Source organism: Genypterus blacodes, unplaced genomic scaffold (genome assembly GCF_046128005.1).
Source record: "Genypterus blacodes isolate CSIRO-AG114 ecotype Tasmania unplaced genomic scaffold, CSIRO-AGI_Gbla_v1 ptg000118l_1, whole genome shotgun sequence".
Lineage (NCBI taxonomy): Eukaryota > Metazoa > Chordata > Actinopteri > Ophidiiformes > Ophidiidae > Genypterus > Genypterus blacodes.
Window position 1 is genome coordinate 591,524 of NW_027466921.1, and position 17,097 is coordinate 608,620.

Genomic DNA, 17,097 nt, shown 5'->3' on the forward strand with positions numbered 1-17,097 from the left:
TTGTGTTATTTTGTATTCAAGGTAATATCATTCAAGTTTAATGCTCTTTGTGTTGTGTTAACTTATTAAATTATCTTTTTGTTCCAATTAGCTGTTGTACATAGATAGATGGATAGATAGCATGCTGCCATCCTCTCCATCTCCTCGTGGTGGCGCTGTTGCTCCCGGCACAGAGCTGGTTAAAGGCGGACGGACGGGGCTTGCTGGTCTATATAACCAGAGTCACAGGACAACACGAACACTACAAGCCTCCAGTGATGCTCCTGACAGCCCCGGTAACTTCTCCAACTCTCCTCCTCTTCCTCCTCCTCCTCCTCCTGCGCTCCATTACTCCATGACTCTCTCTCTCTCTCTCTCTGGGACCCCGCCAATGCAGCGCCTCTTTCCGGGCTGAAAGTTTTCCTCCTGAACAAGTGGAGAGAGATGAATTCCACCGGCTTCAACCAGACGGACGGCGCGCTGCTCAACAGGACCGAGGAGTTATTCTGCTGCAACTTTTCCTCCGTGGTGACGGACAACGGCTTCGTGGCGGCCGCTCCGGACGAGAGGAGCCTCTTCGTCATGCGGGTGGTGCAGATCGCCGTCATGTGCGTCCTCTCCCTCACCGTGGTCTTCGGCATCTTCTTCCTGGGCTGCAACCTGCTCATCAAATCCGAGGGGATGATCAACTTTCTGGTGACGGACAGGAGACCGTCCAAAGAGGCGGAGGCGGTGATCGTTGGAGCTTATTGACATTAAAGTTGGTGTCTTTGATGGAGGAAGATGGTAATGATGATGATGGTGGTGGTGGTGATGATGACGGACTTCTTTCAGTCACCATGTAAGAGATAAATGACTGCGTGTGTGTGACTGTGGTTTGTTAAACCCAAGAGAGACTCAGTCATCCCAGAGGTATTGTTGCATTTCCAGCCTCTCTGTTTATAAAAGTATTCAATCACACACTGTTGTAATTAGCAGAAGTAGAGTTGATTTAGCAGCATCCCTTTGTCGTGTGGTGGTGCTGAGTACCTTCCCACATTGCTAATGCAATTGAGAAATTCATGTTTGACCTGTATGTTGTATGTGTTTTTGCATACAATGTGCAACCTATTACTGAGTGTGTGTGTGTGTATGTGTGTATGTGTGTATGTGTGCGTGTGTGTTTGTGAATAATGGTAAGATTGTCTGTGTGTGGGGCGGAGAGCTCGGCACACTGTGGAACTGCTTCATTGGAATACATCTGTTCTGTAATTAAAGTTTATGCCTCTAATGAGTTCCATATTTCTGCTTTACTTGTAGAAAATCTTGAATTATTTCCTCGTTATTACACAAAATCTTCTGCATTGATTGATCATTTTATTGAATATCTCTCAAAACAACATCTTCTTTATGAAACAACTGAATGATTGATGAATGGAAGCTGTGAATTAGACGTTTGCTCTGTAATGCACAGTGAGAAAATTAAGGATTTTACAAAAAGCTTCTTCACATTAATCAATTAGTTCAAATGTAAATATTCACTGTGTGTAGTACAAATCAGTCATACTCGTTTTCTCTTTCAGCTTCTCCACAAATGATACATTTCTCTAACAAACACACACACATACGTATCAAGTGGCCTTAATCCGCCGGTCTGAAAATATCACATTCCATGTGCTTTTTCTTTTTTTTTGGCAGCAGTGTCATTAAGCAGATCAGATCTGGGCCACATGTGAGTAATAAATCAGAAGTGGGACGTGAACCTTAGTGGTGTAAACGTGCCCTCGGTTGTGTCAGAAGGGTAAATGTGTCCGTCTGTCTGTCTGTCTGTCTGTCTGTCTGCCTGTCTGTCTTTGGAATCAGTTATCAAGCATCTGCCTGTGTTTCTGGCTCACGTGGCTGAAAGCAGCTTGTCATGTCGGCCCAGAGACGATGAAGCCAGTGGGCGATGTGCTGCCGTCTGATTGCCCACCTGTGCTCCATGTACAGAGTTAAACTGTTTAAATCGACTTACTTCTTCCGCTCTTCCTTCCTTCCTTCCTGATTTCCCAACTGCCCGCTGTGGATCAATCTGATGGCCGGTCAGCTCCATGTATCCTGCTTGATAAGGTTTGTTATCATGGGGGTTGTGATGGATGTGATGAGTGACGTCTCGGCCCTAATCTTCTCGCCCTCCTGGCATTAATTATGCGTGACAAGAAGAGAGAAACACAACACAAATGGAATATATGCAAAAAGAGGTATTTGGGGGAAATTACTTTACTTTTTAACACAAGCAAATGAAAATCAACTGAGGATATAAAGTGTGTGTAAGAAAACCACAGCCTGTACAATCAAACGCCACCGTAAATCAACAAACATGGACAAACACAAATACCTTTGTGACGCTGATGTCTGTCAATCAGAGTCAGAGTCATGACGATGCTGGATTGTTTACAATGTATATGGGGGGGAGAAAATGTTACAATTTGCAACATAATGCAATCCTGGCAACAGCACCGACAGCTAAGGCCTCAAAAATAACAAGAACAACACACAAGCTGCAGAATAGTTGTGTTCATTGTGTGTTGCTGAATGTCTGAATGCTGTGTCAGACAACATTGAGAATAAAAATATAGAATAATATAGTTTTGCCAATCAAAAGCTCGTAGTCACAAATCAATCTTAGTTGATGACACATTTATATGCATTAAATGTTTAAAATTTATGCTTAATACCTCTGCATTCCCCTACCTGTGCATAAGCAATTGTTTAAGCAATTTCATTTAACAATAACCTTTCCTCATTTTCACCTCGGACGTAACTCTGTACAGTAATGAATTGAGACTTATTATTACGGAGCTGTGGTGATGATTAGATTTGGATTGGAAACAAAATTGGATTCCCTCCTGTTGTATGGAAGACAGACAGCTCTGTTTTTTCCTAAATTACAAAATAAAACCTCATTCCGGCAGTTTCATTAACTTGATCACATGTTATGGTGCATTGGCTCGGGCAAAATTAAGAATTTTTAAGGCAAAGTGGCACAGAGACTCACTTTCTGTTTGTCATGCCAAATGTTTCCCTGGGCTTGGCGTGATTGCTTTCATTACGGAGCGCTGGGAATAGCTCCTGGAAAAGTGTTCAGGCAGTGTAATATCCAGCCGAGAACAATTTCCTGTCTGCAACCCTGCAATCGTTAGTTTGTCCCGTGGTGCCTGATTCACTCCGACTGGGTTCTAGGTGATTTGGGGAGGTTTCAAGAGGGAGATGGAAATGTATATAAACATTTTTGTCTGAAATCAGTGTGGACTGGCCTTTTTACGGAGCCTCTTCATAAACAGTCCGTGCTGCCATCATGTTCATACTTCAGTGCTCAGAGAGATGTAGAGGATAACAAACTGATGTATTTGCCTTCAGCCTCCTGCTATCAAAAAGGTGATGACTTGTGACTGATGGCTCAGGAGCGGCTCCTCCCTCGCCACTTCCTGTTGCGGGGAAGCTCAAATATATTTCTCACTTCACTTCACTATAAACCAAACCGATTTCCACAGCGATGAACATGTGAGTGATATTTAAGTTCAAGAACTCTTTAGATCGTTGTGTGCGTGTCTCTCTTCATGCAGCTGAGCCAAAATCAAAAGGGAGTGGACCTGTTTCCCCTCAGTATGAATGGGTATGATGCCGCTGGGATATCAGAATTCATACTTGCACGTCTTTCATCGCTGTCTTTCATCTTTTCCCCCCCGTACTTGTGATCAAAGGGAGCAAATATCAGGTCAAACCAAGGAACAGAACATTACTGCTCACATAATATTAATTAAATAAATGCCTGAACACTATATAGCATAGATCCAAACCGATCCGGGTTGCTTCCTTCCTCCCTGCTGAGTGAGAGCTCTGGTCCACAGTCCACAGCATCTGCAGGGTGCTGATTGTAGCCTAAAAGCATCTTGGGGTCGTGACTTGCTCGCATATGATTGGCCAGCTGGTTGAGGTCCAGTCGATGAACTGGATAGCAGCTAAAAGCTCCAAATAGCAGCCAGGCAGCAACAATCATCCTCCCCTCCCCTCCCTCCTCCTCTTTCCTCCTAGTGCCCCCCAAGTCCCCCTCTCAGTTCCTCTCCCTCTCCCTCCTCCGCACCATATCTCTTGACGTACAGTATATTAATTTTACACTGTGGTTGTTCTCAAAAGGACCGAACTTTCCTCACTTCAGTTTTCCTGACCTCAATGGAACGACACTACTGAGGATGGATCCAATTTACAACAAAGCAAAGTATCACACTGGGCTAACACAGACACATAAAAGGGTCGTCAGTCTTAAAAATGAGATGAAACTGACATCATCTTACAATAAGGAATCTACAACAGCATCAGCGTGTGTGGAATTCAAGCTGCGATCTGTCCGTAGGCTGTTTCTTTGTGTATAATTCCTTTACTTGACGTCTCAGTTGGGTTCCAGTGTTCGGATGATTCATGAAGTGTTGAGGTTTTCGTGCTGAAATGTCGCAGGGAACGACCGAACCGCCAGCACTTTAGTGTTCAGTACTGTAATCCGTGTGTGTGTGTGTGTGTGTGTGTGTGTGTGTGTGTGTGTGTGTGTGTGTGTGTGTGTGCTGCATTGAAATTATAAGATGTAAATAACCCAGCAATAGACAGAAATGTCTAAAAGAAAATAGTGCCAGTTTAAAAATAGGGTCAAATCTGGAGTTGCTGGAGTGTGATATAAATATTTTTTGTGTTTTATTTATAGAAAGTATTGTGCTTGTGCAATATATACAGCAAATTCATCCAAACAAGTTTCATTTCTGGCCATCACAAGTCATTTAACATAAGAATGCAGCATTTTGCATAATTGTGGACGCTTAGCAGCAGCAGCTCCTTAGTCCTATTATTGGTAGTCATGCAAAAGCATAATGAGTGTTGTTTCTTTTTAAAATAATAGCTGTGATGATGTGATATTGACCCTGAAATCCATTTCGATTCTTGCGCTGGAGTATTTCAGGCGTTATTGACCTCCTAATCAGGCAGCGCTCCGGCTGCTTCATCAACTTCAGCACAGCCTCGTCTGCGGAAGTGAACTAATCTGATGCTTTGAGGGGAAGGAAGGTCCCACCGTCAAGCATTATCACAAAGGTAATAGCTTTTTCTACAAAGCCTTCCAAGCACAGATGGGCCTTCAAGTGGCTTTTTCATACAAAATGACACATTTTCAAAAGGGAATGGGATGAATGCCGTGTTTTCATAATACTAGTCAGTAAATGGATGTTTTGATTATATCAGTATCTGTCACCCGCCCGAAGTTTTAAAGAGCTTAAGTTGACCTACATTCTGGTGCGGTACACAATCCATGCATCCATCCCAGCCTGCCTGTCTCACTCCCCTGAGCCTGAGTAAAGACACCATTAGCCTGCCAAGTCTTTCTCTAAATCCTCTTGCAGTCTGAATAACACTTTTTAATGGACTGCACTGTGTGAGCTGGAGGACAAGCAGGGGCAGGTGTGAGGAGCAAGGTGGTAAATAGAAATGTGCGTTATTTAACCAATCGCTTGACTCAAAGCACTTATCTTCACACCATAGATGAAATAAACACGTGTTGAATACAAATTCTGTTTTTTCGCCAGGGATACATGACTTGTTGTAAGAATCTGCCTGCTGGCTAATTCCACTTATAACACAATGGATCATTTACATGCTTAAGCAAATCAGATTACAATCACATCATTCATGTCTGTTACTTCTACTATTACTAGATTTTTGTCCATCTTAGTCAAATTTTGTTGTTAACATGACTGAAACCGCCATTCCGGCAACTGTAGAGAGACTTGTTTTGTGTTTTGTAGTACACCAGAAGGACTCATCTAGTACTAGAAATGAGGATACAAAGAAATACTGCTTATGTAAGGAGCTGGCTGTACAGGTGAATGCATTTTCTCCTATTGTCATATTGTATTGCTTATATTTTGACTGGAAGCCTCACTGCTGTAGCACATTGTCGCCTGAATTGTGTATCTTTCTTTGAGCCAACAGCCCTTTGTGTTGAGCTCCAGCAGAGAATAGTACATGCTCGGATTATGCAGCATGACAAAACACCTTTACAAAAACATACATTTCAAGATTTCCACACACTTCTTCCATAATGTAAAAGCAGAGATGATAATACAGCACTTATTTCTAGATTCCTGGCAGTGTGAAGCCGGTTCCAGCAGGTACGCGAGGAGCTGCAGCGGTGGGCTGAGCACAGATACAGTGACGAGGAGCTTTCCCTTCAGACATGGCCGTAGAAATGAGCCGTGACAGTTCAGACCTGCCTGCCAAGTAGCGGTGTCCTGGCTGCCTGTGGAGCGCGCTCCTATGCCCCAGCTGTCAGCTGCACTCAGTCACTGCACTGTAATGAAGCACCCTCGGCTAAGACGTCTCCTACCGTCCCATACTGTCTGCCCTGATCATCCTCTGATCACAGCAACATGATTTCTATACTTAGTATCCTACAGAATATTCCAGTATGGAGTCGGCACTGTACCAAGGTAATGATTCTGGATTTGCTTGAATTAGGGATTCAAATGTAAATGTATGTTAACTGTATATACAATAGATAATAGAATGTGTATAGACATAATAAAATAGCCACTTTGTTTATTTTTATTTGTCCATCTAAAAGAGGCCCTGTTCATAAAAAATTTATTATTCAAGGCACAAATTTAACCATTTAATTTTATCTGTCTGTCCTCAATTATTACTTAATGAATGAATCTTTGCATTAATAGGAAAACATATTTAGTCCCTTGCCCTCAATCATCAATCCAATTTCCATTTGGTAGTAAACTCATCTGCTCACTCTAGTTTAAAGACCCATAAAAAAAGAAAAGCATCTATATATGTAAAGCTTCAATAAAGAAATTTAATGTCAATATAGAATTTTCCCCAATACCATTTTTTGTACATTATTGAACAAATATTGTCTTTAATAATTCCATTGGCTCATTCCAGACTCCAGTGTTGCTAGTGTGCCTGTATGAGGTTGTGATGTTCCACAGGAAGCCTGCATAGTATACACACACACACTATGGATGTTGGGTATCACACCTCTAATGTGATTTGCCAGCTGAGCAAAGTGTCCCGTGTTTCAGAGCTGATGCTGTACCTTGGGAATTCATGCCTAATGGTGCACTGCCTGATTCTGTCACATTACATGAAAGTTAGTGCGAGTGCTCTATGATAAAAAAAAAACCTCTGCAGGGTTGTGACTTATTGAGCCTCCTCAAATTGCTTCTCACCATGCCGGAAGCTGACCCCCACCCCCCTAACCCCCCACGCCCCCATCAGACCCGGCTGCATTATCGCCTCGTTCAGTCTGCAGGTGCTTCACCATCGCGTCCCTGCCATCCTCCATGTAAGTGAGACCAGAGCTTGGGGAAAGGTTTGTTGGCAGGATTGCTCAAAATGTTATCAACCAGTTTTGACACTTGATATAAACTTTGTGGCGTGGCATGGCCCAGGGAAAAAGCTCAATACACTTTGCCATTTGTCAGTTTACTTTAGAGTAACACAACAATCTCAATGAAAACAACAAAGACAAATTTATGTATCCTGTGATATTCTGAGAAATAGGGGCGGTTTGGTTGATCAGCATCTGGACCTAGTGGACTCAAATACCTGCATGGACAGGTAACAAATAGGGCAGAAACACCAAACAGCCACTAATGTGTAGCTGAAATGATGCAGATTCAATAACATTGACTTGCTGAGCATTGGCAGAGATAATGGATGTGCTCCTGTATCGTAGCGTACGAGTAGCTGGACAAAACTAGTAACTATCTAAGAATACTCAATACTTAATCACAGTTCTGCCTTTGAGAAAGAGAACTGTTACACCGATCTTTGACTTTTGATTTAAAAAAAAGACAGATTCCTTCAAAGGACGACTGGGTGGGCAAAGATAAGCGGCGGCACAGACAGAGCAGATCTATCATCAAGCAAAGGAGGCAGAGACGGAGACAGGACGAGAAGGAACGATAACAGATCAGATGGAGAAGAAACTTAAAGCAAATGAGTCAGAAAGAGGAGAAATGATGCTATCTGAGCACACACACACACACACAAACACACTCATTCAGTGTCTAAACCATCTTCTTCACTTCACAAGCTGATGGTTGAGCGATGAACAGAACACGTGACATTAACAAATGTCCCTGTTTACAGCCTTTCTGGATCATTTTGTTCAGTTGGAGCTACAGTTGGATTCCCGGAGCTCCCCCATCTCTCTCTCCCTCTCTCTCTCTCTCTCTCTACCTCCCAGTGTTAACTCAGCCTCGGCCGCGGCTCCACAGAGCGCGTGAAATGACAACCCCAGCCGAGCACAGCCACACCTCGCGACACAGCAGCTGTCACAAAGGATCAGCATCCAGCCCGCCACACTCCAGGAGCTGCTTTCTCCTAAGACCTCTGCTGCTCCGTTGTTCCTCCGCTGCTTATTCTCTAACAAATGAAAGGTCAGCTGAGTCACGTGGCCCCGCTAAACTCTTTTTGCCCGTTTGGCTGCGTCACTCTGCATCAGCTCAGGTTTACAGTCGCACAACGGGGATCTGTGTGGTTTATTCAAGGTATAAAACATAATCATTACTGTCACCAGGAAGGTTATGTCATCCAGGAATTTGTTCATTTTGCTCCGATCTCAATTTCTAAATAAACCCAGGCACATTTATTCCACTGCTAACTATCAATAGGTGCAATCTAGTGAGGTATGTGCTCTAATGACCTTCTAGTTGTCATACCATTCCACAGCAATGCCACGAATTCAGTTGAACACATAATGAAAGCTGACATCGACTTTCATTCGAGCCATTTAGCCTTTAAGTAGCACTCGTCAAATTTCATAAATGAGTTATAAACCGCATCTTGTCTCCGGTGTCACCAGTCATCCAGTCAAGCATTCCAAATAGGATTAGTCTATTCCTGATCATCATATGTATTGCCATTCCTTTTCATTAAGAGTCCATTTTAAAACAGGGCCAGGCTATAGTATCGCACAATACAAACTTGGCCGTAGAAATAATAGAGAAAAGCTTTGATGTCAGAGCTTTGCACCTGGTTTCTGTAATTGATGCTTTGATCGTCATCTCTTCTTGTTCTCCTGCTTTGTAACCATTATACAGGCTCCCTGCTCCCTTTGAGAGGAAATTGATTAGTGATTAAAATAAGGGGAACGAGGCGGAGGTGTCTCAGTGTCCAAACAGACTCCTGGTAGTGTGGCGATAGTGACAGGACAGGTTGAAAGCTGTTTGGTGTGTTAGGAGCCAGCCGGGATGCTATCCTCATTAATCTTCGCACTACGGTCGCATCCCGTCTCATCTGCTCCATTTTTCCTCTGTCTCCCTCACCCCAAATCTGACCTCCACCCCTCTCCGGCGATGGCAGAACTGATCATATCCCTTGACAACGCCTCAGGGCTTCACCTGAGCGATGGCGCTTCCCCCTACGCCTATCATCACACATTTGCCTGTCAATGGAGCTTGCAGCGGTGCATGACACAGAGCATCTGTCCTGCCTGTGTCCTTCTCCAACCTGTTAGAAGTCGGAGTTGGGAAGCTTTATCATCTTTCTGACAGCTACGTATGGGAAACCTGCATCAAAATGTCCAATGAATGAATTCAGTAGTTAAGTTATTCTTTACAGATACTGAAGTCTATTGGTAGAACACATGGGACAGAAGAAGCACTATTACTCAGGGCCTCCAAATATACACGTATGTATGTAACTGTCATGATGTCATGTTTGCCTATTGATGATTTAATAACTGATAAAGAAATGAAAAAGTTCAGTGCAGTCATTTTTGTATTATTTCTATCATTTTGTGACAATTAGTTGCATGAATACATGTTCTTGCATTTGTACAGTACAGTACAGTTTATACAACCTGTGTCACTGTAATAGCCTGGGAGAGCACAGTGCAGTGTGTGTTTAACAGCATCTGTCTCCAGTTCACAGCAGCCGTGAGCATAAACCTTCATGCTGCAGGCCATAAACAACATCATCAGTGTGTAAACCTTCCAACTTCACATGAACCTGCACACTTTTCTTCTCTTCCAAACAAACTCTAACCGCTACCTTCAAACCTGAAACCCTCCACCGCTAAATCAGAGGCTTAACAATACTTAACAATGGCTGATGTGATTACCGGTCACTGGATTCAGACTTCACGCACTGCCAAACATGGCTCCTGCTGCCAATATCTGTCCCTCCAATCCAATGCCAGTGGTTTTCATTTGTGAGGTACAATTAGAATCGATGTGTATGAATCCATGGAATTTTCCACTGCTGCGAAACTGCCACCATCACGTGTTTCCCTCCACAGAGAGCGGAAAGCAACACCGCGGTTACATCAAATCACGGCAGATTTATAACAGCAGCGGGAGAGGGAAGAAATTAATTTATCCAACTGTGGCGACGTTTTGCCTGGTGGCACCCTGTATGGAATAATGAACCCAAACTAATTTATGGGTGAGACTGAAATGTAAGAATGAGCCTCCGGTTCTCACAGTTCAGCATGAGCAGGTCCCTGTTGGAGGACCCCTAGGGGCAGAGGGAGAAAGAACCTCTCAGCTGCCTCCGATACTTTTCATCACGCAATGCAACAAGGCAAAGCAGACCATCCTGAACCAAGCAGCCTCTCAAGGGGGGGTGGAGGGGGGGGTCCATTGTATGACAGACATTGGCGTTAGGTTGTCTGCGTATTTGAAAGCTTATTGGAGAGGCAAATTGGTTTCCAAAGGTTTTCTCTAAAAATAGCTCAGTCATAGTGGTGCCATGCCATGCCGGGTTATTTTTACACAGCAGATGTGATGCACAGGGAGAGACGGAGACCAGGCAAGAAATAGATGAATCTGATGGGAAATAGGTTGAAAATATGCCACCTTTACTTCTCTATACCGTAATCCAAGACAACAATAACATGAAGCAGAGGCGGAGGCGGAGGAAAAATGTACTTTTCCTCTCAACACGTGACATTTGACTGTATATGCATTTTCAGGACTAATGCTATATGACAGCTAAGTGACAGCGGTCACCCGTAAAGCTCAGCACACTGAGCATGCATGCAGTCTCAACACAGGCATCCACTCGTACATGCACACTTTACACTTGACACACACACAAGCACACACACACAGGCGAAGCAGACGCTTGGGAAAGTGTGACAAGCTGTCTCGGTTACACAGAACATTGCTGCTGGTCAGCTCAGGAACAAAACAACAAAGTAAAGATGACATTTAGAAATTGGTTCACGGTTCACAGTCAGCTGCAGTATTTCTGAAATACAAGAGGTGGAAATCCAACTTGTGTACTCAACAGAATGAGAGAATAAGAACATCAAATTGATTCCTTCACCCCTATGTCCCTCTCTGTCTGTCTGTGGGTCGCCGGTGTCCCACTGCTTTGCTTTCAGGCGGCATTTTGGCGACGGGCGCTGTCACAACACCACCAGTGTGCCACCAGGCTTCACCACCTGCCTCTGTAAATGCAAATGACAAAATGTCTCAGCGAGGTTAGAGAAACGCTCATTTTGCCCCAAAAACCACAACAGGAAAGCTGCCCCACTCACACAACAAAATGAATGCATTGTTTTTGTAATCAGTTTCTGACAGAGTGCTCCAGGCTGAAAGGGAGCATAAATTGAACTCTAATAATACCCATAAATGTGATAATGTGTTTACTGAAGAGTGATGGGACTGGAGATAGCAACGTACATAGCAACTAGACCCGCTGGAGACCAGAAATGGGAGCAATTGTGTAAAAGATAAGTGGGACCGTGAACAGTAAAAAAAAAGGTAGATTACCTTCGCCATTAATGAGCAGCAGGTCTTTCCACTTATGTCTCACTGGAGGACAAGACATTAACCCAACTCTCACTTTGGTAAAGTGGCTATTTTCTCATTGTTGCTCGGTGTCTAAAAGTGTGCCGGAGAGCTATAAACAGAGAGAAAAGAACTGTAGCTTTAGAATCTGTCGGTGACATCATCACGGTGTGAATATAGAAGCTACACGGTGTCTATTAAAAGCTCAAGTGTCTAACTAGAAACTGGAGTCCTGTGCTGAAAACAATTCATTTACAATTCAGTAAAATCAACCCTCCTCTGTCCACTTTCAGGTAAAACTTCATTAAATAAGAACAATGGATGCGTTCTGCTGTATCTATCACGAAAGATGGAAATTGGGTTTGTGGTTTTGTCATTTAATGTTGGACTGAGATGAATTCACTCACATGTCGTGTGAAAATTAAAAAGTGAGACGAGAGTGAAAGGTTGATGAATGATGTGCTTTTGTGTAATAATAACTATACTTTGCATTGCTTAAATTGAACTTATTGTAATGTCAAAAAAGAAAAAGAGAGAGGAGGAAGTAACCATTTGAGCTGTCACGTGTATAACTACTTGTATAGATTTTTTAAAAGGGGGACATTTAAAGGGGAGGACAGAACCATTTTCTCTCTGTCTCTCTGATAAAAACACCAACCATGAGAAAATGTCTACGGATCAATAACACTTGAGTGTGTGTGTCATTCTTCTCCTTTTACACACTTGGACCGTCACAGCAAGACATCATGGACGTCCATTTCTCAGACTTTACACGTCTCCTTCTTCAGCTGCAGATATAGAAGCTCAAGCTGAATAAAGCAGCCTGAGGTGGACAAACTCACTTGAATCTCTCGTAAAAAATACTAAAACAATAGAAAATCCTCGTAATTTACAAGAAATATGTTGTAATGTTGTGTTATTTATCCTCCACATCCCCTTCTTCCCTACAGGATTGCTGCTACGGCTTTAACCAGCATGCCTGCCTTCCTCTGATGACAAAAGCTGCATGTGTAGGTAATCAAACCTATAGAGAGTCTGTGTCCATGTTACGTCTGTACAAAAGAAAGACATGTGTGGATGAGGGACGTGCCATAAATAGATTGCACTGAGCTGTGATTTCATGGATGGATGTTGGCTGCATGGGATCGACCACTGTCACATGACATTATCCTCTGAACACAGACTGTGGTTACGGACAGGCCGGGCAGATTTGACAGAAGGAAGCTGACACGCTGGAATTCATGTTTGAGCAGCACAGGACAAAGGGATGGAGGCTGAGAGGGCTGGTGAAATATTCAACTCAGATACATCACACACACGCAGACACACACAGACACACACACACACACACACACTCTGTCTCATTTCTATTCTCTCTTTTCCTTTGTCTTGACTTTGTGCAAAAGCATGATGTCACACATTAGAAATTAGAATTACATCCACCAAAAAACACTGGGCTGAAATGTCATCACTTGTTTTTATGTAACAAAATGAAACAGAGAAAATGACTTTAACATTCGTTCAAGACTGGCCTGATTCTTGAAGTAAGCAAATAATTGATGCAACCATACAAGACCTACAATCCAAGAAACACAGAGACAGAGAGAGAGAGAGAGAGAGAGAGAGAGAGAGAGAGAGAGACAGAGACAGAGACGAAGCAAAACGTCCTTACTCTGTATTCAAATAAAGGGCCGTCTTTATTTTCAGTCCTTTATAGCCAAATCAATGTCTCCTGACCTTTACTTTCATCTTTAGGTCTTAATATAAAACGCTTCCACATCCATCAAGACATTGTTATCACTACTTTGGAGTAGACTTGTACATGTTTGTAACATTATGGAGTTTGGGTGAATTGTATGCGTGTACACATGCAACTGTCTCAAGAAATGGAGGTGTAATGGAGCAATGAGAATGGACGTGTCTCTATTACACGCTGGCTGTTTCCAGGCAGTGATGTGTTTGTGATGGAGCCGCTAGATGCCGTCTGGTTCCTCTGGCATTTCTTCCAGCAGTCAAGCTTCAAAAGAAATGGATGCTACACTGATGACATCCCAAGACATCCCGGCGTAACAGAACAGAAAAAACATAAAAGGGAGGAAGAGGCTTTTGCAGTTTATTTGTTAACACCAAGTCAACCATTTGATTTGCTGTATATGAGGGAAAAAGTGGGGAAAGAATCACAGCAAGTGTCAGTTTTGGCAGTTTGTGTGTGGTTTTCAGTTCAAGGAAATAGACAGAAAAGGCCAATGGTGTGTGTGTGGGGGGGGTGGGGAGAGGGGGGGCTGACACAGGGGGCACATTTCTGTTATTGCAAAGTGACTATTTTCGCCATCACATGAAGTGGAAGTCCTACATCACGTCTCTCTCAGCAGCTGTATCATTCCATTCCCAAGATTCCAAATAAATTTCTACCCTCATTCACATCAGTGATCACAAGCTGCCTCTCAGTGAGGGCGGCCACTCAGTTATTACTGTCAGCACACAGGCATGAGGCATCAGTCATCCAAGCGATTAAGCATTGTCATGCTCATAAATATCACAATTGTGGAACAGACTCCACTATAATAGAGATGACAGCAGACAGTATATCATGCAGTTGATGTTCATATTTCAAATCCTCCACTTTATCACTGTGGAGTTGCACTGCTTGCCCCTATAAAGAGGCCTAGAAGGGTGGATGCTCAAGTTTGAAAGTCCATAGAAACTCCATGTATCAAACTGGAGTCTCGTAAAAAGATGAAAATGTTGCATCGGGCTATAGAGCCTTAAATGCCTCTTGACCCTGTGAAGTGAGACTGATGTTGTTCTGGGCACCAGAGTATAGAAAACCACTCAGCGATGCTCTTTTAATTAAACTCCTGTCTCAGGTCTGACAGACAGGACAGACTTGCGGTATCAGCGGGGTCTTAGAAACGGCACAAAGGGGGTCAGTCCACGTGTGAAGTCCACGGGATTGCAGGAGCCTCGGTGGAGAGATGGATCCTGCCCAACTGTTTCCAGGAGATAACGAGGGGCTGAGCATTTGGATGGAGAAAATTAAATCAGGCTGGCAAATAGAGAATGACAGTTTAACATGGTATCTAATTAACAATCAGGGGTTGCCAGACACTGACACGCTCAGATGTTACCAATTTGACTCAAATGTTGCATCTGGGCATCCAAAAATTTCCCATTGTTGGCAGCTAGTTTTTAATCACTGGTAGACACTTTTGGCAGCTTGGAGAGGCTCTATTAATCTTCTCCACAGGGGTGTGTATGTGTGTGTGGGTGTGTGTGTGTGTGTGTGTGTGTGTAACCGCGAACATTTCTGCAAACAGAAAATAAAAGGTTGGGGACATAAGTGCTGTATATCAATGTGTGGAGGCTCCGTGACAGAAATGTTGGCAAACCAACAAACAAATAAATAATTAAACACCACGGACCCTCATTAGAGCAAATACCTCAGCCAAGAATACACCTCATTTGTCTTGTTTGAATAAGGTTTAATTGCATTTTGACCAATTTTAACAGCTGAAATGAGACTCTGGATGTGGATCAAAGAGCCTCTATCATGGGAGCAACATGCCTGATCTTTATCATTCAGATTGGCGTGTTACATTTGAGGGAAGTAACAACAAAAAATAGCTAAATAAATAAATAAAATAAAGCCGTATCTCCCACAGATAAGGAATCATTAAAAAATAACATTCTGGACAAACACGGTGTCTGTAATATAATAGGATCTTCTCTGAGTCGTGCCTCAGCTTTACAACCAGGCAAAACACAACCTGCAAATAAATACAGCGAGAGAATTCTTTAAAATATTGTATTATTACTTGTTCTACAACTAAAATCTTGTACAAACTCTCCCTATTGTATTTACATCTTTAATATGATGAAAACAGCCTGCACCCTCACTGCATTAAGGAAGATTTAATTTTATTCTGCAAGGACAGGAAGTTCCTCTAAGTGCTCCACGTGCAACCCAATAAACCTAAATAAATCATAGCGCGTGCAGATAATCTAATTTTAATGTGAGAATTTTTAGCCTCTCTAATTATGCACAGATGCATTGTGATCACAAAATAGTAATGGCCTTTCACTTGGCTGTGAGAGATTACCAGGCAGGATGAAATAATGATGCAAACAAACCTCAGAAGAGAGAGCTCAGTGACTAACAACGCCACGGCTTCATCGCATTCCTCCTGCACCTGAAGGCATCGGCGGGTTAAAGTGGGCTAGGGGGGTGCGTTTTTAATGGAATTTCCCCACCTGAGCTTCACAGAAGAAGTTATCATTTACACCTTGACTGCCAGCTCCCGTCAGGGTTTTTCACCACCCACACCAAACCCTGTGCACAGCTCATTATAGATTGGGAGCAGGTGCTTTCAGCTAAGTGAATATCATAATGCTGTGTCACCACATCTAAGGGGACGGTGGCTCTGCCTGAGTCTTTGAGGGTCTCTGGGAAGTGTGTATGCAGAGCGTGTTTGGAAAATACAACCCTGAGGATACATTTGAAAAATGCAGAGGGCAGAAAAATCTGACAAAATATTCACTTTGACTTTCCTTTGCATAATAAATCTGCATTTCCATAAGTGCATTTTGATGAGGGAAATGGATTTTCAAGACATAGTTGTGAATGCAAAAGCGGGCTATAGCATAGAAGAAGATATAATTGATATTTCACTTTTAAAGCATGCCGACAATACATCTGAAAGTAAAATCCTGAAGATAACGTCGATGAAGCTCCTTTCTGCGTATTTCAGTTGTGGTCAGTCTTGCACTTCTAATTGGTCTTGGCAGATGTTTGGGAGCATTCCAGCATGTTTTATTTTAGAGCCACTCCTCTTTCAAAACAGATGTAGAGGTCCCTGTGGATGAATTTTGATTTATCTCCATCTTGTTAATACGGTGCGACTCATCAAGGTGTGGTGAGTCTGCTGCCTCTGTCCTATTTTACAGAACACTTCCCAAAGCTGCTCCCTGTGGGATCGCAGTCCCACTCCACACCTGATGTTTGTCCTCCACCTGAGCTCTCCCGTCTCTCAAAACAACTACGCTTAATTTCACAAACTGATGCCACGTGGGGGCCCACAGACAGTTCTGTCTGTCTCTGGATCTTATTTTGCACTGTGCCATTGATTTTGAATTCAGAAAGTTTGTTTGTGCATCATCATCTCCATGGACGGACTCGGGTTGAGTCATAGGGAGGGGGACGATGTTTCTCACAGACAAATGAGCACTATAATAGCTAAGTGACTGCTCATTCATGTCCCGAACACTGTGTTCCACAAAGAGGGGAGGGACAATATATAACAGCAAT

The 17,097-nt window shown here is 43.1% G+C and overlaps 1 protein-coding gene across 1 annotated transcript; it reads left to right on the forward strand.

Moving 5' to 3' along the window:
* The first annotated feature begins 229 nt into the window (after positions 1-229).
* rprma (reprimo, TP53 dependent G2 arrest mediator candidate a) lies at positions 230-1,224 on the forward strand. Its single transcript, XM_076162011.1, has one exon. It carries the CDS (start codon positions 424-426, stop codon positions 730-732), a length of 309 nt encoding a protein of 102 aa, XP_076018126.1. The 5' UTR covers positions 230-423; the 3' UTR covers positions 733-1,224.
* Positions 1,225-17,097: the final 15,873 nt, after the last annotated feature.

Coding starts and splice junctions, on each gene's coding strand:
- rprma (XM_076162011.1), top strand. CDS start 424: ATGAATTCCACCGGCTTCAACCAGACGGACGGCGCGCTGCTCAACAGG.